This window comes from Panthera uncia (assembly GCF_023721935.1).
Source record: "Panthera uncia isolate 11264 chromosome E2 unlocalized genomic scaffold, Puncia_PCG_1.0 HiC_scaffold_20, whole genome shotgun sequence".
Taxonomy (NCBI): domain Eukaryota; kingdom Metazoa; phylum Chordata; class Mammalia; order Carnivora; family Felidae; genus Panthera; species Panthera uncia.
Genome location: NW_026057589.1, coordinates 8,771,108 through 8,796,269, shown reverse-complemented (window position 1 = coordinate 8,796,269; position 25,162 = coordinate 8,771,108). Strand labels below are relative to the sequence as shown.

At 42.9% G+C, this 25,162-nt stretch overlaps 1 protein-coding gene and 1 pseudogene across 1 annotated transcript in view; both read right to left on the bottom strand.

Moving 5' to 3' along the window:
• TANGO6 (transport and golgi organization 6 homolog) overlaps positions 1–25,162 on the bottom strand; it is a 193,245-nt gene that overhangs the window by 21,652 nt on the left and 146,431 nt on the right. Inside the window, exon 17 of the mRNA XM_049622425.1 lies at positions 15,942–16,055. Within this exon, the coding sequence (XP_049478382.1) occupies positions 15,942–16,055 (114 nt within the window). The remainder of the gene's footprint in view (positions 1–15,941; positions 16,056–25,162) is intronic.
• LOC125916305 (mesoderm-specific transcript homolog protein-like) lies at positions 13,094–15,933 on the bottom strand (annotated as a pseudogene).

Here is a 25,162-nt window from a genome sequence, read left to right as displayed (position 1 = left end):
TATAAAGTTCACCAGTCCATAAGTATTGCCCATGCACACAAAGCATCGTTAACTTGTAAGTGCTGTGTTCTTAAATCTTGCAGTAGTCTTAGAAAGTAACTAGTCCACACAAGAGCAAGCGAATGAAAGATTATAGGAGATATGTCTCTCAGAAGGTGAAACTATTAGAGCACTTGATATGTTTGAATCTTTTAAGAGATTTATAAACATTTAGCATGGGGGACAAATTGGTAATAGGTTCACAGAAAAGTAACAAAAATAAACCTGAGACATTTATTAACATCAGAAAAATCCAAAATTCATACAAGAAAGGAAATGTAACCATAGTAGATAATATGGCTCAGTTGTGGATAATATTTACAGTCATAGTAACATAAACACTAAATGTTGATATAGCAAAAACTGTAATGTAATTGTATAGGGAAAATGGGGAAGGAGAGTGCATATATTTGGGGCATATTAATAATAATACTAATACATATTGAGCTTTTAGAACCTATACGTTCTAAATGCTTTATGTACATAAGGTCATTTAATTAAAAAATCTTAAAAATTTTTTAAATGTTTATTTTTGAGAGAGAGAGAGAGAGAGAAAGAGAGAGAGAGAGAAAGAGAACTCAAGCTGGGAAGAGGCAGAGAGAGAGAGAGAGAGAGAGGGAGACACAGAATCGGAAGCAGGCTTTAGGCTCTGAGCTGTCAGCACACAGCCTGATGCGGGGCTCGAACTCATGAACGGTGAGATCATGACCTGAGCCAAAGTCAGATACTTAACCGACTGAGCTACCCAGGCACCCCCTGGTCATTTAATTTTAAAAAACAACCCTATGTACTATGATTATCCTCATTTTTACAGATGAGGAAATCGAGGCACAGAGAGGTTAACTAACTTGTGCAGGGTCTCACTGCCAGTAAGTTGTAAAGCTAGGATTCAATCCTAGACATTCTAGCTCTAGAATCTACATTCTAAGTCTAAGCCACTATGCTGCTTCATTGATTCTCAATGCAGGCCAGTCTTCTGGACCTTAGGAACATAATCACTGACGAAGTCCCACTTGTACATATTAGATCTAGCAGGAAGTCAAAAAGTGTGTTGAAAAATCAAGAAATAGCAATGTAAGCATGCTACTTAGAAATATGGAAGTAGGGGCACCTGGGTGGCTCAGTCAGTTGAGCATCTGACTTTTAAAAAAAATTTTTTTTAATGTTTACTTTTGCGAGAGAGTGAGAGAGACAGAGCGTGAGTGAGAGAGGGGCAGAGAAAGAGGGAGACACAGAATCCGAAGTAGGCTCCAGGCTCTGAGCTGTCAGCACAGAGCCCAACGCGGGGCTCGAACTCACGAGCAGTGAGATCATGACCTGAGTCAAAGTTGGATGCCTAACTGACTGAGCCACCCAGGTGCCCCTAGTTTTGAGTATCCGACTCTTGATTTCAGCTCAGGTCGTGGTATTGAGCCCCGCGTCAGGCTTTGCACTGCAAGTGGAGCCTGCTTAAAAGTCTCTCTCTCTCTCTCTCTCTCTCTCTCTCTCTTTGTCTCTGTCCCTCTCCCCTGACTTGCAGACAGTCTCTCTCTAGAAATAAAAAAATAAAAATAAAGAAATATGGAAGTTAGGGTGCGTAGGTGGCTCAGTCAGTTAAGCATCCAACTTTGGCTCAGGTCATGATCTCATGGCTCATGAGTTCAAGCCCCACGTTGAGCTCTGTGCTGACAGCTTGGAGCCTGGAGCCTGCTTCAGATTCTGTGTCTCCATCTCTCTCTGTCCCTCCCCACTCATTCTCTCTCTCTCTCAAAAATAAACATTTAAAAAAAGAAATATGGAAGTAAACACTTAAAGAAACAGCTAATCAAGTTGAAAACAGTTGCTAATGGGAAGAGAGAATGGAGGGTAAAAGGGAGGATGGGACTATGGATCTTTGATTTAAGCTTTGTAAAACTATGAATGACATTTTTAGATATGAAAATCCCAATTAAAAAACAAACACACATATGGGGCGCCTGGGTGGCTCAGTCGGTTAAGCGGCTGACTTCGGCTCAGGTCATGATCTCACGGTCAGTGAGTTCAAGCTCCGCGTCGGGCACTGTGCTGACAGCTCGGAGCCTGGAGCCTGTTTCAGATTCTGTGTCTCCCTCTCGCTGACCCTCCACTGTTCATGTTCTGTCTCTCTCTGTCTCAAAAATAAATAAAACGTTAAAAAAAAACTAAAAAAAAAAAATAAAAACAAACACACTAACAATAAAAAGACAAGTAACCCAATTTAAAAAATGGGCAAAGATTCTGAATAGACATTTCTCCAAAGCAGATATCCAAATGGCTAATAAATTCCTGAAACAATGCTCAACATCTTTAGCCACCAGGGAAATGCAAATTTAAACTACACCACCTCACACTCACTAGGGTGGCGATAATCCTAGCAAATGATAAGACAGTAACAAGTGTTAATCAGACTGTGGAGGATTTGGACCCTCAGACATTGCTGCTGAGAATGGGAGATGATGCAGCTGGAAAATAGTCTGGCAGCTCCTGAAAAAGGTAAATGCAGAGATACCATATGACCCAGCAATTCCACTCCTAGGCATATACTCATGAGAATGAAAGCATATGTTTGCATGAAAGTGTGCACACAAATGTTCACAGCAACATTATTTAAAATAGCCAAATAGTGGAAATAACCCAAATGTCCATCAACTGATGAATGGATAGACAAACATGGTATATTCATACAATGGAATATTATTCATCCATAAAAGGTTATGAAATCCCAATGCAGGCTACAATACAAGATGAACCTTGACTGCATTATGCTAAGTGAAAAGAGCCAGGCACAAAAGGCCATATATTATGTGATTCCTTTGATATGAAATGTCTAGAAAAGGCAAATCCATAGACAATAGGTAGATTGGTGGTGGCCAGGAGCTGGGGACAAGCGGGGAAATGGCGGGTAATGACTGCTCTTGGCTACAAGGCTTCTTTTGGGGGGTAATGAAAATGCCCTGGAATTAGATGGTGGTGGTGTTGGAACAATTTTATAAAACACTAAAAACCCTGAAATGCACACTTTAAAAAGGTGAATTTTATAGATACGAGTTATACCTCCATTTAAGATTAAATGAGATTAAACAAAATACGAGGCAAGGGGGAATGGGGCTATTACGCTATCAATGAACACAGCACTCATTTACCTCCCTTTAGATCAGCAGCCGTGGCCTGGTGGGAGTGTCTTCATCTGCCTGGACCTGGCCTTGCCTTTCTCCCATTCAACTTCCCTTAGGTTGGCTCTGACTCCAGCCTGGCACACTCCTCGCCTGACACCTTCTAGCCTTCCTCTCTCAGACGCTAGCTCAGATCCTGGGACAAATACGCCCCTGAAAAATGCCCCGGATACTATCCAGGGTTTTCTAGCTATAAACCCTCTTTAACTCAGTGATGTAAGGGTATGATATCTGAATTACTATCCCATATACAAATCTTGTATTTGACAGATGGTAGAGATCCTTGGAAAAACAGGCATTCATTAATGACTAAACATCTGATTGTTACTGTGTGGGAACGAACATTTGAGAAGTTGTGCTTCTGGTCTGACTGGGTCTTAGAAAGGAAAAGATAGAAAATTATATTGGGCTTTAACAGAATAAGACAAGCTTCTAAACATACATAACAGGTGTAAAAAATCACCATAGTTTTTCCTGGCAACCCCTTGCCACACAGAAGTGATGAGAACTTTGCTATTTACAGAAAACGTAGATGGCTGAATAGGAAATGGAACTTGGTACAAGTCTTGATTAACTAAAATGTTACTTTAAATATTCTCACCATGGCAAAGAAACTGGTGATTGCTTAGTGGATACTTTCATCAACTACTGGTGTACTTATTTGCTTTAAAATAATCTTTATTTGCTTTTATTTTATTTTATTTTATTTTATTTTATTTTATTTTATTTTATTTTACTCTATTCTATTTATTTTTAAGTAAACTCTACACCCATTGTGGGGCTTGAACTCATGTCTGTGAGGTCAAGAGTCGCATGCTCTCCTGACCGAGCCAGCCAGGCTCCCCTGTTTACTCTTTCTTTAAAAAGTCAGTGGCCGGGGTGCCTGGGTGGCTCAGTCGGTTGGGTGGCCGACTTCGGCTCAGGTCATGATCTCGCTGTCTGTGGGTTCGAGCCCCGTGTCGGGCTCTGTGCTGACTGCGCAGAGCCTGGAGCCTGTTTCAGATTCTGTGTCTCCCTTTCTCTCTGACCCTCCCCCGTTCATGCTCTGTCTCTCTCTGTCTCAAAAATAAATAAACGTTAAAAAAAAAAAAATTTAAAAAGTCAGTGGCCCAGAGGCACATGGGTGGCTCAGTTGGTTGAGAGTATGACTTCAGCTTAGGTAATGATGTCACGGTTCGTGAGTTTGAGCCCCACGTTGGGCCCTTTGCTGTGAGCACGGAGCCAGCTTCGGATCCTCTGTCCCCCTCTCTCTCTGTACCTCTCCTGCTCATGCTGTCTCTCAAAAATAAAGTTAGGGAACAGAAAAGCCAGGTAGAGTACAGGTTAATCTCTGAGGGTCTTCCTTTAGTCATTTGTAAAATGGGGACACCTACCCCTCAGTGCGCCTGAGAGAATCAACTGAGATAGTCCAATAATGCACCTAGCTCAGTGTCTGCTTTATGAAAGCAGACAGCATTATTATTATTTTGTGGTGCTATAACCACTGCCTCATAGTGATACAGAAGAAAGGGAGTGTTGGAAGTCAAATCATGTCTGGACATATATTAAGTCCTTTGGTTCAGTAACTGCAGAGCATGTAGGTTCTCTCACTCTCTCTCTCTCCCTCTTTGATGTTTATTTATTTTTGACGGAGAGACAAAGTGCAAGCAGGGAAGGAGCAGAGAGACACAGAATCTGAAGCAGGCTCCAGGCTCCAAGCTGTCAGCACAGAGCCTGATGCAGGGCTCAAACTCATGAACCGTGAGATCGTGACCTGAGCCCAGGTCAGAAGCTCAACCGACTGAGCCACCCAGGCGCCGCCCCCCCTTTTAAGTTTTATTTATTTATTTTGAGAGAGAGAGAGGGTATGAGCAGGGGAGGGGCAGAGAAAGAGAATCACAAGCAGACTTCTCACTGTCAGCGCAAGCCTGACGTGGGGGCTTGGACTCACGAACTGTGAGATCGTGACCTGAGCTGAAATCCAGAATCAGATGCTTAACCAACTGAGCCGCCCAAGTGCCCCCAAAGCATCTAGGTTCTTATACTTTTCCAGTCGAGTCGTTGTCCATGAGGAAGAACGAGGTGGCATATGCAATCATGAGATCCTTGCACAGAGTTAGAAGGCTGGATTCCACATAGTAAAGTCTATCTTCCCAAGTCTGAGATGACCGATGGTGTGAGCCTGGTGTGACAAAGTGTAAGGTTCTAAAAGTTCCAGCCAGGAAATACTTGCCTATTCATTCAGAACAAATATGAAATTACCTTTGGTGGATTTAAAAATATTGTTCAAAACCCCAGCAAATCTAAGGATGACATAGTAGTAGTGGCCGTGGTGGTGGCGGTGGGGGTAGTAATAGCAATGACAATACCGCCACCACCCGAGATGAGTCGTAGTCATCATCACTGTCATCTTTCATATTGGCAACCCTTCACAGTGTGAAGCATTTGCCAAGTTATCCCTTCTAATTCTTGCCACATCTGTGTCAGGGGGATGGGACGGATGTGCAAATGAGGTTCAGGGGGGTTAAGAGATTTGCACCAAGGCCAAGAGTCCAAAAAATTATTCTATGCTCCTCCTTATTCTTTCTAGTCAAGTGTCAGAATTAAGTTCTTTCAAGGTAAGCATGTCACAAACACTGCTTCTCTGGTCTTCCTGAGGGTACAGTATGTGGTACAGGCCCTTAAAGCAGACAAAAAAAAAAAGTAAGAGTGTGACAAAGAAGAGATACCCTACACAGAACAGGCTTCTTTTTTAAAAAAAAAATTTTTAAGTTTATTTATTTATTTTGAGAGAGAGAGAGAGAGAAAACAAGTAGAGCAGGGGCAGAGAGAGGGAGAGAGAATCTCAAGCAGGGTCTGCACTGTCAGCACAGAGCCCAATGTGGGGCTTGAACTCACAAACCATGAGATCATGACCCGAGCTGAGATCAAGAATCGGCTACTTAACGGACTGAGACACCAGGCACCCCCCAGAACAGGCTTCTTAAGATGTGGCAGTGATGAAGAGGTGGAGAAGCATAAGCACAAAAGAGAGAGCACTATGGAATTATGGGTTGAAACGTGTGTTCCCCCCCAAAAAGATACCATGAGGTCCTAACCCCCAGTACCTCAGAATGTGACCTTATTTGGAAATGGTTGTTCTGATGTGACTAGTTAAGGTCATAGTAGAGTAGGGGGGCCCTAATCCAGCACTGGTGTCCTGAGAAGAAGGAAGCCATGTGAAGACAGAGACACACAAGGAGAACACATGTGACAACAAAGGCAGAGACTGGAGCGATGTGGCTACAAGCCAATAAATGCCGAAGCCTGCCTGCAAAGCACCGGAAGCGAGAAGGAAGGAAGAACTTCCCTACAGGTTTCAGAGGGCGCATGGCCCTGTAACACTTTGATTTTGGACCTTTAGGTCTCCAAAACTACGAGACAACAAAGTTCTGTTGTCAGTGGCACTTTGTTAGGCAGACCCAGGAAACCACTGTGGAGCCCGAGAGGATCCCGTCTTCTAAGAATGAAATGAGGAGAAGCAACTATATTGTCTGAGAGAAAAGAAGGAAGTGTTTGGGGGGAAGAGACCATTTATAAACCTATGACTTATTTGAAAGTCCCTCTAAGCCACCGTCTCTTTTGACATTGTAAACGTTGTCCAACAAATGCTGAATTCCTTAAATCTTTTTTAAGCTTATTTATTTTGAGAGAGAGAGAGGGAGGGAGAGAATCCCAAGCAGGCTCTGCACTGTCAGCACCAAGCCCGATGTGGGACTCGAACTCACGAACCATGAGATCATGACCTGAGCCAAAACCAAGAGTTGGACGCTTAACCGACTGAGCCACCCAGGCGCCGCTAACAAATGCTGAATTCTTATTAAATGTCTTTAATGAAGAATATCAATACTGTAAACACCAAGCCCTGGCTATTGGCAGATGATCAGCAGAACTGCTGCCTTGATCAACCGGCTATAGCCCTGTGCTCCCAGGAAGGGAAGAATCTCTTTAATTTCAGTCCTGGAAGGGCACTCTCTCCCAAACACTTTTTCAAAGTTTACAGGGGAATAATTATTACCTGGATCACAGTCATGTTTACATAAATGTTCTTTTCATTTACTCTTCACACAGAGCCTTCGATCTGTTAAAAGGAGCAATGTGTGAAACTGGCTCTGGGAAGGAACTGGGCCCGTTTACTGTACACATAGCACCAAAACCACACCAAATGTTGCCAAAATAACTTCCAGGATAGAACAAAACCAATAAAAGGAAGGAAAGTTTCCATTCAGCTTGCCCATTTACTTATAACTTGCCATTTGTGCTGTGTCAGAGATTAAGTGTCCTACCCTCCTCGGGTCCCAGTTCTTGGTCTGGACAGACAGGAAACAAGGTGAACCCAGGATGCACGCACTCAGTCTTTTAGATGGACCACGGGTAACTGCTGTAACCAGAAAAGCATCACGTCATACGTGAGCCTTTTTTTTTTTTTTTTTTTTTTAAGCCAGGGTTTGCTTTCTCTGGACAGTGAAGTAGGAGAGTAACCTCTGACGGCACAAATGTTCACGAAGCCACTGCTCATTATGTTATCAGGAAGAGGTTTCTGTCATCCGAGTCCAACTCTGGATTCAAAGAAGGAATTAAAAATCATTCCTGGGTGGAGACCTGGGTTTGGCTCAGAACCTGCCTTAGCCATCAGTTAATAATTAATCCCAAACTCTTCCTCCAGAAGATGTTTCCAGGGTTTGCTTATTTTTATTTTTTATTTATTTATTTATTTATTTTAAAATTTTTTTTTTCAACGTTTTTTTATTTATTTTTGGGACAGAGAGAGACAGAACATGAACGGGGGAGGGGCAGAGAGAGGGAGACACAGAATCGGAAACAGGCTCCAGGCTCCGAGCCATCAGCCCAGAGCCTGACGCGGGGCTCGAACTCACGGACCGCGAGATCGTGACCTGGCTGAAGTCGGACGCTTAACCGACTGCGCCACCCAGGCGCCCCGGGTTTGCTTATTTTTAAAGACAGGACCTGGTGTTAAGACTCATTTATCATCTTGGGGCACCTGGGTGGTTCAGATGGAAGAGCATGTGACTCTTGATCTTGGGATTGTGAGTTCGAGCCCCATGTTGGATACAGAGATTACTTAAAAGAAGGAGAAGGAGAAGAAGAAGAAGAAGAAGAAGAAGAAGAAGAAGAAGAAGAAGAAGATGATTTGTTTATCATCTTGAAGGAATGAATTCTAAAAGCCTACTACTTATCTCCTACTAGACAGAATATAGATTAGGTTTTTGTCACCTAAAATTAGTGATTAGAAGGAAGAAAAGCTATGCTCCAGGAAATACCTTTTAATATTAAAAAGCAAGGGAGAAAGGAGCGCCTATGTGGCTCAGTTAGTTGAGTGTCTGACTCTTGATTTCGGCTCAGGTCACGATCTTATGGATTGGGAGACGGAGCCCCGCGTCGGGCTCTGTGCTGATAATGCGGAGCCTGCCTGGGATTCTCTCTCTCTGCCTCTTTCCCTGCTCACACATGCTTTCTCTCTCACTCTCTCTCTCTCTCTCTCAAAATAAATAAATAAATATTAAGAATAAAAAATGCAAGGGAGAAATTTTCAATATAAAATGTTGCCAAATTTATAGTCACTGTAAACCCATATGCAAAATTCTCAAGTACCTGATAGTTCTTGGAAGTCTGCTTTCTGCAAACTGTGTAGAGGACTGTAGTAGTTCTCTCAATAAATCTAGAACTACAGTCAGTCCCAAAGTACTCATTCTTTTTTTCTAAGATCATCAATTTTTTTTCCTATTATATATAGCCAGTTCTCGTTATTCATGGTAGTTATGTTCTGCAAAGTTGCCATGAACAATGAATTAATGGAGACTGAAACATTGCTCCTAGAGGAAATATAGGTTTAGGTTTCTGAGAGCCTCTGGTCATTCCAGATCACTTATCTTTATTTTTATTTAATTGTTTTTAAATGTTTTGTTTATTTTTGAGGGAGACAGAGTGCAAGCAGAGGAGGGGCAGAGAGAGAGAGGGAGACAGAATCCCAAGCAGGATCTGCACCATCAGCACAGAGCCCAACATGGGGCTCGATCTCACGAACCATGAGATCATGACCTGAGCCAAAATCAAGAGATGGATGTTTAACCGACTGAGCACCCAGGCACCTCCTTCTTCTTTTTTAAAGCAAGCCTGTATCTTGCTTGGTCAAAGGTTCGGGAAGAGATTCAGGCAGACAGAATTTGGGAATCCTTTCTCAGGATCTATCCATCCCAGAATTTCCCCTCTCTGTCCTGAAACTGCGGTTTCCCCAGATCAACGTCCTGGTTCTCCAGGCTAGAAAAACTGTGGTATCTCCACCAGTGCCCCTCCTGCATTGCATTTGCTCCCGGATAGACTTTTTCCTAAGTTAAAAGCCAAGAAAACGGAAACTTACTCCATACAATGCCTGTCCTGTGAGCATGGACTCCCCATAAGAATCTGCCTGCATGTGACTGCTCTCCAGTGTCTCAAGGTAGCTGCTTACTATATTATGTCCAGAATTTATAGTTGCTATCTGAAGGAGGGCCAGTCTTGTCGGCTATTACTCAGCCATTACTACCCCAATTATTCATTATTGTCTTTGGAATGAATTTATGAAAATGGATGTTCTAAATATTTACAATACTTAAACAAGTCACTGTGCAAAGATCTGGGAAGGTCTGGATAGTTAGGCACAATTTTTTCATTCTGTTCCTCAGCTTACCCTCCACACGTGGAGGAAGGCTGTTCTGAACCCTGAAGCCAACAGAAGGCACATATCTAAACTTGCCTCCTCCTCTGAACATCCCTAGTGAATTTAACTTCTAGCAAGGGTAAGGTAGAATCGGTTAAATGGGAGTTCCTTCTGGCCTGTCCTAGGCTTCAGGCTACAGTGGTAATAAATTAACAGTTAACAGACATAGCCATAAGGCCAAAATAAGGCTAAGCAGAGAAAGTAAGTTTTTCAATAAGAAAATGTATGTAATATCTCCCTCCAATGTGGATATTATGTTGACTGCACAAAATTCTGGCTACTTTTTTTTTTTTTTAACGTTTATTCACTTTTGAGGAAGAGAGAGAGAGAGGAGAGAAACACAAGCGGGAAGGGGCAGACAGAGAGGGAGACACAGGATCCAAAGCAGGCTCCAGGCTCTGAGCTATCAGCACAGAGCCCGATGCCAGGCTCGAACTCATGAACTATGTAATCATGACCTGAGTCAAAGTCGGACGCTTAACCAACTGAGCCACCCAGGCCCCCATGTTCTGGTTACTTTTGAATGAGAAAGAGGTAAAAGCTACCTCTTGAGTGGGGGTAGTGAGGTCTTCCCTCTCTGATCCCAATCTGTCTTCTGATCTTCTGAACATCCACCTCTTCCTGGATTTCCTGCCTCCTTTCTGAGCTGCCAGAACCACAGAGGTCCTTAGCAGGCGCATCTAGCAGCAAGAGAAAATTCAATGAACCCTGGAATTATCTTTGGCATTCTGTAACTTTAAAAATAGTGATTAGAAGGGAAAAATGCGCGCGCGCGCGCACGCACACACACACACACACACACACACACACACACACACACACACACACAACTTCATCAACAAAGTGGCACTTTCATTTCAGCTGTTCCTGGGGGCAAACAGCAGAAAAGATAAGTCCTAGATTGAAAGCTTTGTGGTTATCTCCGTTTCTCATTAAAGTGCCCCTGATTATAATCACACCCACGATTACAAGATTTAACACACCTGGTCTTAAGGATGCACCAGGAAGAGGAATCCTACATTCATCTCATCCCATTTCCTTTCCTTTAGTCACTGGGTGAGCACAATTTATAAATTTCTGTGAGTGCAGAATAGAGAACAGGAGAGAGGTTTTCCATTCACATGGGTTTTTGAAGGTGACAATCATCTTCCACAGCCACAAATTATGTTAGCACCGGTGAGACCAGGAGTGTTGCTTTCATTGGCTACACACAGATCTGAGAAATCTGGGTAGGCTTTCTATTTCTTCTCTCACTTTACTAACTAGACACACACACACACACACACACACACACACACACACACACACACAGTCTCTCTCTCTCTCTCTCTCCCCCCTCACTCACTCAGGGTGTGTATGCACTTGTAGAGGTTTTCTTTTTGCTACTTTTGTAAAAATCCATTTTTATTAATAGAAAATAAACACTCAGTTTCAGTTGTTATACCTGTTGTTAATAAAAAAAAAGAATTTAAAATAATCACTTAATCCTGTTTTGACTAAAACAATTGAAACTGTGGCTTAAAAAAAAATATTCAGCACCATTTGCTCATAGGCCTTTCAGTATTTGTTCTTAAAGTTTCTGGAACTTTCCTGTCTGTGAAGTACAGGAATTACTAAGCCTCACGAGGAGGCCTCTCTGGGACAACCAATGAGAAGGCAAGCAATCGTCATAAAAGGAATCCATGTACATTCAGCATGGTAACTCGGACAATACAACGATTCCCTCCCCTCCAGCTCAGGAGGGACATGCTTCTGAGCACTGAGGGATGAAGAATCAGGCTGTTATTTGCTGTTGGAATTGGCTAATAACAGTAAATCTCTGGCACAGATGCTACTGGTTCTTAATATCCTGTGATTTTAGGAAATTCTGTAGATAGTTTGGATTTAATTCAATTTATTCAGAAATTAAACCTATGTAATAAGGTTCACTACTCTGTCAGAGTATCTTCTGGTTTACTATCTTATAAAATACATGTAATACATGCAGGCAAATCATAGTCTTAAAGTATACTTAGAATACTGCATTATTCAAACCAAAACCTATTTTAACAAAATGTCTATAATTAAAAGTAGCTGATGAAACGAAATCCAAAGTTATGACAAGGAAGACTCACTCTCACTAAGCAACTCACTGTTGCTTAAAGAACTTTAAAAAGCACGTGCCCTGGGGCGCCTGGGTGGCTCCTTTGCTTGAGCTGACTCTTGGTTTCGGCTCAGGTCATGATCCCAGGGTCTTGAGATCAAGACCTGCATCGAGCCCTGCACTGGGCTCCACACGGAGCATGGAGCCTGCTTAAGATTCTTTCTCTCTCCCTCTGCCCCTCTCCCCAACTTGCACTCTCTCAAATAAAAATAAAAATATAAATAAAAAGCATGTGCCCCTACAGCCATTCAAGTACAGGTGAGGTGCACCCTCTCCTCATTTTTTACCAAAGGATTCCAATCAAGGATGGGTCAGAAATTAGCATTTCTAAATATTTCATAAAAGTCCATAGAAATATTAAAAAGACTTTTAAGAAATAACCCATACAGAGAAAGACAGATACCATATGTTTTCACTCTTATGTGGATCCTGAGAAACTTAACAGGTACCCATGGGGGAGGGGAAGGAAAAAAAAAAAAAGAGAGGCTACAGTGAGAGAGAGACAAAGCATAAGAGACTCTTAAAAGCTGAGAACAAACTGAGGGCTGATGGGGGGTAGGAGGGAGAGGAGGGTGGGTGATGGGTATTGAGGAGGGCACCTTTTGGGATGAGCACTGGGTGTTGTATGGAAATCAATTTGACAATACATTTCATATATTTAAAAATAAATAAATAAATAAATAAATAAATAAATAAATAAATAAATAAAAAGACTTTTAAGGGGCGCCTGGGTGGCTCAGTCAGTTAAGCGTCCGACTTCAGCTCAGGTTATGATCTCACACTCCGTGAGTTCGAGCCCCGTGTCGGGCTCTGTGCTGACAGCTCAGAGCCTGGGGCCCGCTTCAGATTCTGTGTGTCTCCCCCTCTCTCTGCCCCTCCCCTGCTCATGCTCAGTCTCTCTCTGTCCCAAAAATAAATAAAAACATTTTTAAAAAATTTTTAAAAAAGACTTTTAAGACTGTCTCTCTGTATCAGTGAGCAGTAGTGCCCACCAGAATTTCCTGAGAGCACAAAGACAATGGCAAGTCATATATTCGCTCAGATATTCGAAGGATGGGGGAGGGTGACTGTTGGGTCATCCTTAGCCGGAGCTTCTCCAGGCTTTTAACTATATGTTTCTCACCAATGTGAGTCAGGTGGACTTCTGTGAGAGAATGGTGTTCGGTGGTCAGGATCTCTTTTGTACATTTTTTCCTAAATGGAATACACAACAGATAAGGGAGTAGAGGAGGTAACACAGGGAAGATACTCCTTCTAGCTCAGAAGGAGTGGAATTGATAAAGCCCATATATGCATTCAAGAAGTCCATGGAGTCCTCCAGCTGTGGAGAGTGGCTAATGTGGTCATCTAGAATTGACACTGTGGAACATGGGAATGTTTTCCTGCACAGCTCCAAAAATTCTGCATAGAGGTTCGTGGGATCCTATGGCCCACCGATAAAATGACTGGGAATAGTCACAGAAGCAAGAGCTCTCACCCAGCATGTTCTAAACTTCTTTCTCTGGATGATGTACCGCAAGAGACTTGATAACTAAGTTCTCGTCTTTGTTGCGTATCCCTGCCCACATGTCCCACAGCTCACTCCCAGAGCATTTGATGTACGGCCCATAGACTGGGGTGAGACCTCGAGAGAATACAAAGAAATTTGCGTCAATCGTGTGAGGATGGGTGACAGCATGCCTCCATTTAAAAACATTTTTTTAATGTTTATTTATTTTTGAGAGAGAGAGAGAGAGACAGAGACAGAGACAGAGACAGAGATAGAGAGCGAGCATAGGAGAAGCAGAGAGAGGGAGACATAGAATCCGAGGCAGGCTCCAGGCTCTGAGCTGTCAGTACAGAGTCTGACGCAGAGCTCGAAGCCACAAACCACAAGATCGTGACCTAAGCCGAGGTCGGACGCTTAACCAACTGAGCCACCCAGGCGCCCCAGCATGCCTCCATTCTTGAGCTGCTTTTGGAAGAGAGGACGGTGAATCTCAGGAAATATACCTCCATTTGACAGATAGAGACTCCTCACGGTAAGCTGACGAGATCATTTCTGCTCGAACCTATAGAGCACCTTCTGAGCAACGATACCTCTGTAATCATGAGACACAAGGTTGATCCTATGGTTCTGGAGCCCCAGATGCCACAAAAATGCCTCTACGATGCTGGCCTGCTCAAATATGGAACAGTGATGTGGTCTTGTTTGTCACTGCAACCAAAGACCAAGAAACCCAGGGCAATCACTCGTTAAAACCTCCCGGTCAGACCTTCCCAAATCTTGTACTAATCACAGCTGGAAGTTGGAAACCTAGGTAAAAGCACAACTATCTCAGGATTTCCAACCACACCCACAGAGTCCTGGTAGAAGATGTGCAGTCTCTCATAGGTGAAAAATCTGCCTGACGACTTCCATGAGTGAAGAGCAGGAGACAGCTGGAGTGCCAGGAAACGCAGATAGGCCACAGACAGGGGCACGGCTAGTCACCCCACCTGAACCCACCACTCCTTCATTGTATGGAGGTGATCTCGGTGCACCATGGCTGCGTCTTATCCCCTGCTGCCCAGCACAGCAGTTTGGAGCACCCGGTGCCACGGCGCCCGCAGCATGGCAGGGCCAGGCGGCAGCCAGGCACAGCACACAGCCCACAAAGGCAGCGCCAGCCAAGACAAGCAGTGAGTAGTGGTAAGTACCCAGATGTGCTGGTTGCCACGGCCCACTCACACAGTTGTATAGACCTATTTCAATAGTGTTGTAATTCATATTTTAAACTACAATTTTACTTTGAAATAATTTTAGACTTACAGACAGCACAGAGAATTCCTGTATACTTCTCACCCAGTTTCCACTCTTGTTAACAACTTACATATCAATGGTGTATTTGTCAAGGGTTTTGTAGATCTTAAGGATGGGTGAAAAATACTTTCTTAACTCCCGCTTGTACAGCAGACTCTCATCAAGGGCAGTTTGTAGCCGATAGCAATTTATTTAATTAATCTGCATTATTGAGTTATGATCTTTGTGTTCCCCACCACCATCAAGACCCTAGATAATAACTAGGGGACAACTGATGAGTTCATGCTTGCACAAAAATGGTGTCAAGAACTTCATGTGGCAACGGTCTATCATGTATAAAGCCCGTGGATCTGACAAAACAAACACTCTTCTAATGGCTTCACTGACAGTTAAATACTGATGTGCCAGCCACCAGTGAGCACTGTGGATGGCAGGAAGTGAATTATTAATGTAAACTCTCTCCATAAACTCATCTGGGAGTGGGTTTCCATTAAAATCAAGAGGCAAATTAATTTAGAGGTCACTCATTCTTAGCACACATAGGGATATATATACTTTCTTCCCGTATTGGCCACACACTAGGGAGAAATCCAACCAAATCCACTTGGAGAAGGAAAAATGTTTAACTTATGTAGCAACTAAAATCTTGTGGATTGAATTCACAGCTAAAAAGGAAACATTTTTAAATGAGATCCTTTAGTAATTTGGTATGAACAGTGAAAGGAGTCAGGGAGACAAGTCACTAAAGATCAGGCTCCAGAGGCAGGCTTAGTGTGTTCCTGTTCGCTCACCTGGAGTCTGCCCCTCTGAGAAGAACACCAGGACTCAGAGTCTCGATCTACAGACTTATGCTCTGGTTCTCCTCCAGCAGTAGGGTGTGGTTTGCCTACTATTTCAGAAGAAATAGGGACTCCTATTAAAGATGCAAGCAATATAACTTTCCTACTACAGAATAAAATCTCTGCTGATTTTATTCTGGGGATAAAGTCTGAGGTCTCCCGTGGTGAGATTGATGAGCAGGAAAAAAACCAAAAAGGTACGGAAACTGCATATGGTGAGAAACTGACTTACCTCAGTGGCTTTCTGGCTGAGGCCCCGAAACAGCAGCACAATCACGTGGATGGCAGCTCTGCGCACTTGAACTTCATGGTCTGTTTTAGCCACAGCAATCAGGCAAGCTGTTACCTAGGAGGGCGAGGGGAAAAGTCAATAAAATTCAGGATTGCACAATTACCTAAAGTTTTTCAACTATGTTCCACTTTCTACACATCCACCACAAACAATCTGGCTTAGAGAGGGGTGGATAGTTACCTCATTCTCCATAAAGAGAGACAGATCTAGTGGTGGAGATCTTGATTTAGTCTGGCTTTTCCGGAAAAGGGCAAAATCCGGTTTGGAATTCAGGAAGAAGATTAGGGAGTCAGCAGGGACATGTGTATAAAACAAAGGTATGGTCAAATTCAAGTATTTCCTCAAAAGTAGGAAGAAATGTTACTTGTCCCCCTTTGGGAATGCTAAATGAAAGGAAGGAAAGATGATCCAAACCATAGTGGCTTTCTAGGGAGTGAGGACCATGGGGATTTAGCTAAGCAGGCTTTGGAGTTCAAGGCCCAGCATGAATATGAATGCGCCGTTGATGAAAGTTACAGCCCAGGGATAGAAAAATACATAAATATTCTAACTGATCTACTTCCACATGTCCAGGTGTCCTGGTCCTGCAATCTAGCATACCCCACCATGTGAGTCACCCGGGGCCAATTTCAGAGTCTCCCCGGGTTTCTTCATGTGTATAATAGGTCTTTCAGTGCTCATTTACTTTAAAAGACAGCTCTACAACAGAAAAGACTAGAAATTACTAGCACAGCATGTGCCAGATATATAGCTAATAATTATATGTCGTAAAATAAGAATGTTTCTAGACCCTGTTACCACCCTGCCCCCATCCCACTCCTGGTTAAGAACAAAAATATTTTAAAACCTCAGTAAAGAGATACTCCTAAAAACAATGGCAAAAAAATCTTCCTGAGGCATTCATGCAAGATTTAAAAATTGAAAACGAAAATTTTGAAAGTGTGACCAACGGAACAATAATCTGATGGTAAGTCTCAATTATTCAATTGGCTTCTCACATATTTTGTTATTTCATTTACTGTGTGAGTGTACTTCTTGGCCAACCATGGAAGGATTTCTAACCATGATAAAAAAATAGCCAGATTGTGTGTTTGGAAACATGTATAAATACATATTATGTTTAAAGAATGGTTTTTAAAAAGGTTTTAAAAAAAAGAATACAGGCACAAACGAGGAAATAGGCTTGTGCAGAAATTTTAACTATGCAGGTTGTATTTTTCACAGCTTTCAAACAGTTGGGCATAGTTCAAAGTGTCTAATTAATCAGCGATGGCAGAGAGATTAGAAGAAGTAGCTTGTTCTTAAATATAATTGCATCTGTGATGTACTGGCACTTAATCAAGTTGTACATCTATTAGACAAACTTGCATGTTGCGAGTGAAGGGAAATCCCAGGAAAGCTCAACAATTTGGGGGCTGTTTTTCAGTAAGATCCAGCAAGCTGTTTCTGCTTTTGACCTGGGACACCCTGACCCAAGGCCATCAGTGGCTTCCATGCCTGTGGCATTAACGGTAGAAGCAATTCAGTCTTAGGAGGAATTCCTTGGGTGACCTCCAAACAGGTAACAATATAATAGCTACCTCCACTTGCACCCTTAGTATTTACAAGGTAAGAGCTGAAATCAGAGAGACAAGTTAGAGCTAGGTCTGAGTCCTTCCTGACACAAGGAGGTTTAGCTTATTCAGTCTAGTAACTAAAGGACAAAAACCAGCCTGGGGCCGCATAATGTGCAGATGCTCCCGAGCCTTTTGCCTGCCTCTCTCTGGGTTTAGTTTGGGGCCCAGGTTTCCAGGTTTGGTGGATCAAGGCTTCTTGGCCTAGAGCCCTGCTGGTATCCAGCTTTGCCACCTCTGTCTCCCACACTATGCTGAGCACGCTGTGCCTCAGCTCTCAGTGAGTCCAGCTCTGGCTGTCGGGTGTTAATCCCACAATCAGGAGAGGCAGAAGATTCCTGCCTGGAAAAGGGCTTGCCCCGCAAGGCCAGTGCTGTAATCCTTGTGCCACTTTGAAGGCATGGCTGAGAGAATAGCTGGTTATTACAAGCTTTGGTGAGATCAGTTGGAATGGCCTCCTGCTTGCTACAGACTATTATTATTTTTTTTTTTTAAATTTTTTAACGTTTTATTTATTTTTGATACAGAGAGAGACAGAGCATGAATGCGGGAGGGTCAGAGAGAGAGGGAGACACAGAATCTGAAGCAGGCTCCAGGCTCTGAGCCGTCAGCCCAGAGCCCGACGCGGGGCTCGAACTCATGGACCGTGAGATCGTGACCTGAGCTGAAGTCGGACGCTTAACCGACTGAGCCACCTAGGCGCCCCCAGACTATTATTTATGCACCGAACAGGACCCAGTCCATCTGCAATCAGCCATCCAGGATGATCAGGAAGTGGCCCATGAAAGGAAGGGTGTTCACAAACCTTCCTCAACACCTCTGTCACAAAGACTAAATCCTATGAAACATATGATGGTCAATTACGCAAAATGGTTTTTTTTTTTTTTAAGTTTATTTATTTTTGAATGAGAGAGACAGAGTTTGAGCGGGGGTGGTGCAGAGAGAGAGACAGAGAGGGAGACACAGAATCTGAAGCAGGCTCCAGGATCTGAGCTGTCAGCACAGAGCCTGACGCGAGGCTTGAACCCACAGACTGCAAGGTCATGGCCTGAGCTGAAGTCGGATGCTTAACCAACTGAGCCACCCAGGTGCCCAATGCAAAATGTTTTTAAAGCATCAGAATTTTAATATGGTCTTGCAGATATCATCTGGAGACAAGAACAGCCTTCTGTTCAGGTCACGCTCCCATAACCAACTTGTAATGTTGCTCTCCTACAGGCCACTGAGGCAGACCCCTAGTCAAACCCTAGAAGCAGGGAAGATGCATAGCCACTCTCTTCCATTGACCCATTCGGAACAAGTCACTCTCATACCTAGTCTCTCTCACCTTCAACCCCAAGGACACACTTACCATTGACTTTCACCTCTAAAAGGCTTGGCAAATAGATAGATGATGTAAGGTCTTTACTAATTTATGAATTGGTGTCATATTTCTATTCTGTTCTGTTCCTAAGTCCTCCCAGAGGATAAAATCCATCCTATGTGATCTTCATGTTGCCTGCCTTCAGGGTCGGCATACCTAGTCTAGTAAACCACACTGTGGAAGGCTTTCTTGTCATCACTGCCTAAAATACGTACATCATTCTGCCATTCTGAGAACCACGCAAAGAGGAAGATGATGATTCCTCTGCATACACTATAAGTCAGTGTAAGCAATTTAACACTTGATGGGAACTAACAGGAATAAGGAAAAACATCACTTCCCAAATAGCTGGCACACACCAAGCATACTCAGAACTACATAAATAAAGATAATACAAATGGCAAGATTACCAAAAACCAACTTTGGAAAATTCCAGGAGAGAAGGTACCAGAGTTGAGGTATATGTCAAGAAAGCAGGACTTCAATTTTCCAACTGCATTTTCATCCCTTTTCTTAACCATTTCTTTGTTAAAATTTCGGTTGGTCTGCTTACTTATGTGAAACTAGACCATCTGCCCTTCTATTTCATCAACTAAGAAACCTTAAGAACAAAGGCAGTACAGTCTCCAATTCATACGTGCTCAGCTTGCTCACATAACCTGCTCACGGAACCATGCTGGGTCTGTTAGCTTCTGGAGGGTCTCCCAGAACGTGCACTCCAGTCCTCATCTCAGGGGCCTATGCAGCTTCAACACGAACTTAGGGAACTGCGTCAGTCATGGTGAAACTGGTAATCAACCCGGATCATCCAGTGGGATCAGAGGTGATAGCTTTGCATCAGACCTCAAAGCTCAGGTTTACGGAATTCTGGGCACCACATTAAAAGTGGATTTCCCTATGGACTTCTCACCTAGGGCACATCTTACTTACTGTACTGAGGATAGGCCTCTCACTGTGGTTCCCTTCCATCATGTTTACTTTCCAGAGAGAGCGATGAAGATGAAAATGCCTATCAAGATTTGGTTTCAAGCACCACAGCTCTTGATAAGAACAAGGAGAATTAGGGAAAAATAACAATGCTTTCCAAACAAGTTAAATCTTGACATCAACAGAGAGGAAAAACCTGAATTTCCAGCACAGGAACTGAAGGCATTGATCCTATCCTTTATATTCCTTCCCTACCAGCAAATGCCATCAAGAATAGACAGTGCCCAAATCTGGACCACCCAACAGGTAGGACAGCTTTCTGCAGATGCCCAACAGCTACAGCTACGACCCCCCAGGTCAGGTCATGTTAGAAGAGACCATGGTGGTTAGTTTGTTCAATTTCGTACCCAAACAGATTACACATATCCTCTTTCTCTGCCTGCCTGACACTTGATCAATGCAATCTTCTTGCTGCCCTGATAAGTCTAACTGAGGGTCCCAGCTGTGGTTCCCTCAGCACCTTGTGCTTATTCTATCATATCACTCTAGTCCAGTGTCTATTTATTCTTCTGTGTTTCACATTCTACAGAGATTTCCTTGGGGGAAAAGACTGTGTGCTTCATCTGTGTGCTCCAGTATACCTGGAACATGGCAAATGCTCACAGAGGAGAATTCCTTCAGTTTGCAGCCAAAGGTCAGTTTCCCCAAAGTTCCTTCTCCACCAGAACATACTACAAAAGACTTAAGAGCTTTCATGGGACACTTAACAAACTGTCACAGAGAATGACACGGTAACTAAATAAATAATATCATTTCATTCTTGGGGCGCCTGGGTGGCTCAGTCGGTTAAGAGTCCGACTTCAGCTCAGGTCATGATCTCGCAGTCCGTGAGTTCAAGCCCTGCGTCAGGCTCTGTGCTGACCGCTCAGAGCCTGGAGCCTGTTTCGGATTCTGTGTCTCCCTCTCTCTCTGACCCTCCCCCATTCATGCTCTGTCTCTCTCTGTCTCAAAAATAAATAAACATTAAAAAAAATTAAAAAAAAAAAAAGATCATTTTATTCTTCTGCTTTGGTTTCCCAACTCACTCAAAGTAAAAGCCAAACTCCTTATGAGGCCCCATCAAGACTGCCATCACCTCTCTGACGCACTGGCCTTGCTGTTCAGTAGCATGTCAAGCATGCACCTGCCTCAGGGCCTTTGTACTTGCTGCTCCCTGCACCTAGAATGCTTTCTCCCCAGGTATCTGTCTGGATCAGCCCCTTGCTTCCTTCAGGTCTTATCTCAAATGTTACTCATCAGTGAATCTTTTCCTGTTCATCCAAGTTCACATACAACAACAAGTTCCCTTTGTGCCCCTTCCCTTACTAGATTCATTTCCTTAGCACTTACTCCATCGGACACAGTATATATTTGTTTACTTCCTTACTTATTCATTACCCACCCCTCCTTTCTAGAACATCAGCCACATGAGGAAAGGAACTTTGTTGTGTTCACAGCTGAATCCCCACCATCTAGCACACAGCTTGGTTGCAATTCCTATAAATGGCACAGAGTAAGTGCTCAATGAACATCTGTGGAAGGTATCAACAAATAAATGAAGAACTACTTCAGACCCATGTCCACTATCCCACTTTTTCCATGAGAATGGACAAGAGCGGTCTAACTATAGGAGGGCTCAATGGCCAAAACACTAGGGCTGTCAGGTGTCCAATCATGTTCAAACTTGTAGTCCACCCAAGGCAGCTGGTTTGGCACTGATGACATGGCAAGCGTGGGATGCTACATGAGAAGGATCATCTAAAAAGAAGAGACAAATTATGTGGGATGGAAACACCTGGTTTTTCAAATCAGAGGGAATATATTGCCTTCTGAAGTTTCATTGCCAAAAGCAAGGGCTATTAAGATGGAGCTACATGACCCTTCCTGTCAGTAGCTCTACTTGTATGGCAATTCTCTTCCTTTTTAAGCACAAATGCAATCTTTTTTTTTTTTTTTGGCAGAAAAGAAATCTTATAAGTGAACTGAAAACATTTATTGGGAGACAACATACAGTTTGGTTAAGAGCATGGATTCTGGAATTGCCCGCCTACATTCAATTCCCAGCCCTGCGCTTCCTATCTGCATGGCCTTGGCAACTTATTTCTCTGTGCCTCAGTTTCCTTTGTAAATACTGGATCAGTTGGTACATGTAAGGTACTCAGAAAAGTATTAAGTGCTTGCTATTATTACTATTTTTAAGATTTAAAAAAAATTATTTATTTTGGGGTACCTGGGTGGCTCAGTCAGTTGAGTGTCCAACTCTTGATTTTGGCTCAGATCATGATACTCTCACGGTTTGTGGGATCGGGCCCTGCATCAGGCTTTGTGCTGACAGCGCAGAGCCTGCTTGGGATTCTCCCTCTCAGTTTCTCTCTGTCCCTCCCCCACTCTCATGCTCTTTCTCCCTCTCTCAAAATAAATAAATAAACATTAAAAAATTTTATTTACTTTGAGAGAGAAGGAGAGAGAAGGGGAGAGAGAGAGTCCCAAGTAGGCTCCAAGCCATCAGTGCAGAGCCCAATGCGGTTCAGATCCCATGAGCCATGAGATCATGACCTGAGCCGAAACCAAGTCGGATGCTTAACTGACTGAGCCACCTAGGCAACCTCTTTTTTTTTTTTTAAGATTAAAAAACAAACAAAAACAATTCTTTATTTCAAGAGAAAGAAAGAGAGAGAAAATTATTACTATTCTTAAAGCATGTAGGAACCAGTCTTCCCAAATAAGCCTTACCTTCTTCTTCATTCAATATTTATCAAGAAACACTGCATGTCAAGCATTGTGATGGGTGCTAGGGGGTATGCAAAGGTAAATAAAGATGGGCTCTGCCCTTGGCACGCTCACAATTTGTTAGTGATCATAAACACACCTGGGATTGATGTTTCAGGAAGTCCAGATCTCAAGAAGTAGGGCAGGGTGTCACTGGACAAGGGGCTGGCCAGGCAGGTACCCCCACAGCAGCAGCTCCTCACATGGAATTTAAAAGCTGTCTTTTGTGTTAGCACTCACGGTAAGTGAACAGCCTGCTACCTATTTACACTTCATTTCTGAAGGTTTAATAAGCAATCCGAGATTCTTGCTGTGAGCCAGGAAATTGTAAAGCTAAAAGACCCCTTATGATGTAGACCCTGCCTGCCTCTCTTGCCTCGGTTCTGCCACCAACTAACCTCCCACCCCCACTCCTTCACTCTAGCCTTTAGGATCTTCCTACAGTTTTCCAAATATTGCCAGGCTGTCCCACACAACACTGTCTTTGCACAGCTATTCTTTCTGCCGAAGTGCCTTCTTGGGCTACCCAATTTCTACTTGTTCTAAAGATTCAGGTCCAAACATCTCTTCCTCTAGCACCTCTTTGTCAACACTCAAACCTGACTGAGGGGCTCCTAAAATATGCTCCTCCAGCACTTATCACGAAGGACTACAACTGTGGCCATTGATGTTTGTGTCTTCTACTAGGTTACCCATGCCCAGAAGGCAAGGTTGGTATCTTGTAGGGTTTTGTAACCTTGGCCCCTGACAAAGGGCCTGGCACACTGCAGGTGTTTGGTAAATGTACGAGTGGTAACATCTGAAGGAGGCTAGTTACCCCTGTTCTTCTCATTTCCTTGCTGCCATGATGATCACTGTCATCATCGGCCTCCTTCAAATCACCAAAATCCTCCTTAAAGAAAAATCTCAGCACAAAAACAAAACAAAACAAAAAACCAAATCGTTACTCAAATGTCACCTTCTCAATGAGCTTCACCTCAAATACCCTATTTAACATTGCAACCTCCCCTCCACCCAACACTCTGGCCACCCAGATCCTCTGCTTTTTCTTATTTTCCAGATATACATTATCTCTAGATCCTTGTAACAATCCTTCACTGCAGGCATTTTAATCCCGCCCCCTTTTTTTAGTAATCTCCATCCCCATCGTAGGGCTTGAACTCACGACCCCGAGATCAAGAGTTGCATGCTCGACTGACTGAGCCAGCCAGACACCCCTTTGATCCCATTTTCTAAGTCAGACACTGAGTTCAGAGTCTAAGTCATGTGTGCTCGAATGAACGCAGGTAAGTAGGTGGAGGAGGTAGGCCCTCACTGATTCCCATCCCCAAGTGCACTTGGAAATTTCATTCTCTATCAACAGGTCAGGTGGGTCTCCAGAGAGATGATACTTCTTGAATGTTATAAAAACCTGCTTGAGCTCAATTTTTCTAATCAACCAAACCAAGAAATTTCTCTAACACTCTGATGGGAAATCATATGCCGCCAGCATGCTACAGTTTCCTTAAGAGAGAAAACGGGAAGAAGAGTCTAGGGACTCAAGAAGAAACATGGTCTCAGTTTTTTGGTTCAGAGAAGACCATGATGTTCAGGTATTGTTTGGGGTCAATGGTTTCAGAAAGTATATGGGATCCTGTCAAATCTAAGCTGATCCACTTGGAGATCCAGGGTAAGTTTTCATTCCATTCACAGCTATGTTTTAAAAAATTTTGTGATGCTTACACAATTCTGCAAATATATTAGAAGCAGTTGAATTGTACCCTTTAAATGGGTGATTTATATGGTATGTGACTTCCATCTCAATAAAGCTGTTATTAAAAATAATAATGTTTGGGTTTGGTTCATATCACAGCTTATGGCTTGGTTTGGGTTGAGTCATATGAAGGTACCAAATAAACAGGAAAAAAATGTGGGAACTGCTTCCATATTTGACCCAGAGAAGTTATAAAAGGCTGAAATCTTTAGACAATATAATTAAATAGACCCGCAAATGTCTTCTATTGTGTTACAAGTTCATATACTAAAGGACAAGAGATTCACTCCTTGGATGAGTGACATCCAAAACAACCAAAGATCAGATATCTAACGGTTCACATATGGTAGAGCACTCTAAGGTGTTAAGTTGGTAAGAAGCATTATTTCTAAGTTTTTAAAAAAAGACACATAAATGGGTAGTGGGGACTATTAAGGAGGGCACTTGTGATGAGCATCGGGTGTTGTACGTAAGTGTTGAATTGCTAAATTCTACACCTGAAACAAATATTACACTATACATTAACTAACTGGAATTTAAATAAAAACTTTTTAAAAAAAGAAAAAAAAATATAAAAAGATGGGCAGAGAGGTGTGTCCCTCATGGAAGAGTTAAAGGAGAGGAAGTGACTGACACATAACTTTCTTAAAAATCCTAAGTTGGAAAAAAAATCCTAAATTGGAATTTAAGGGCATGA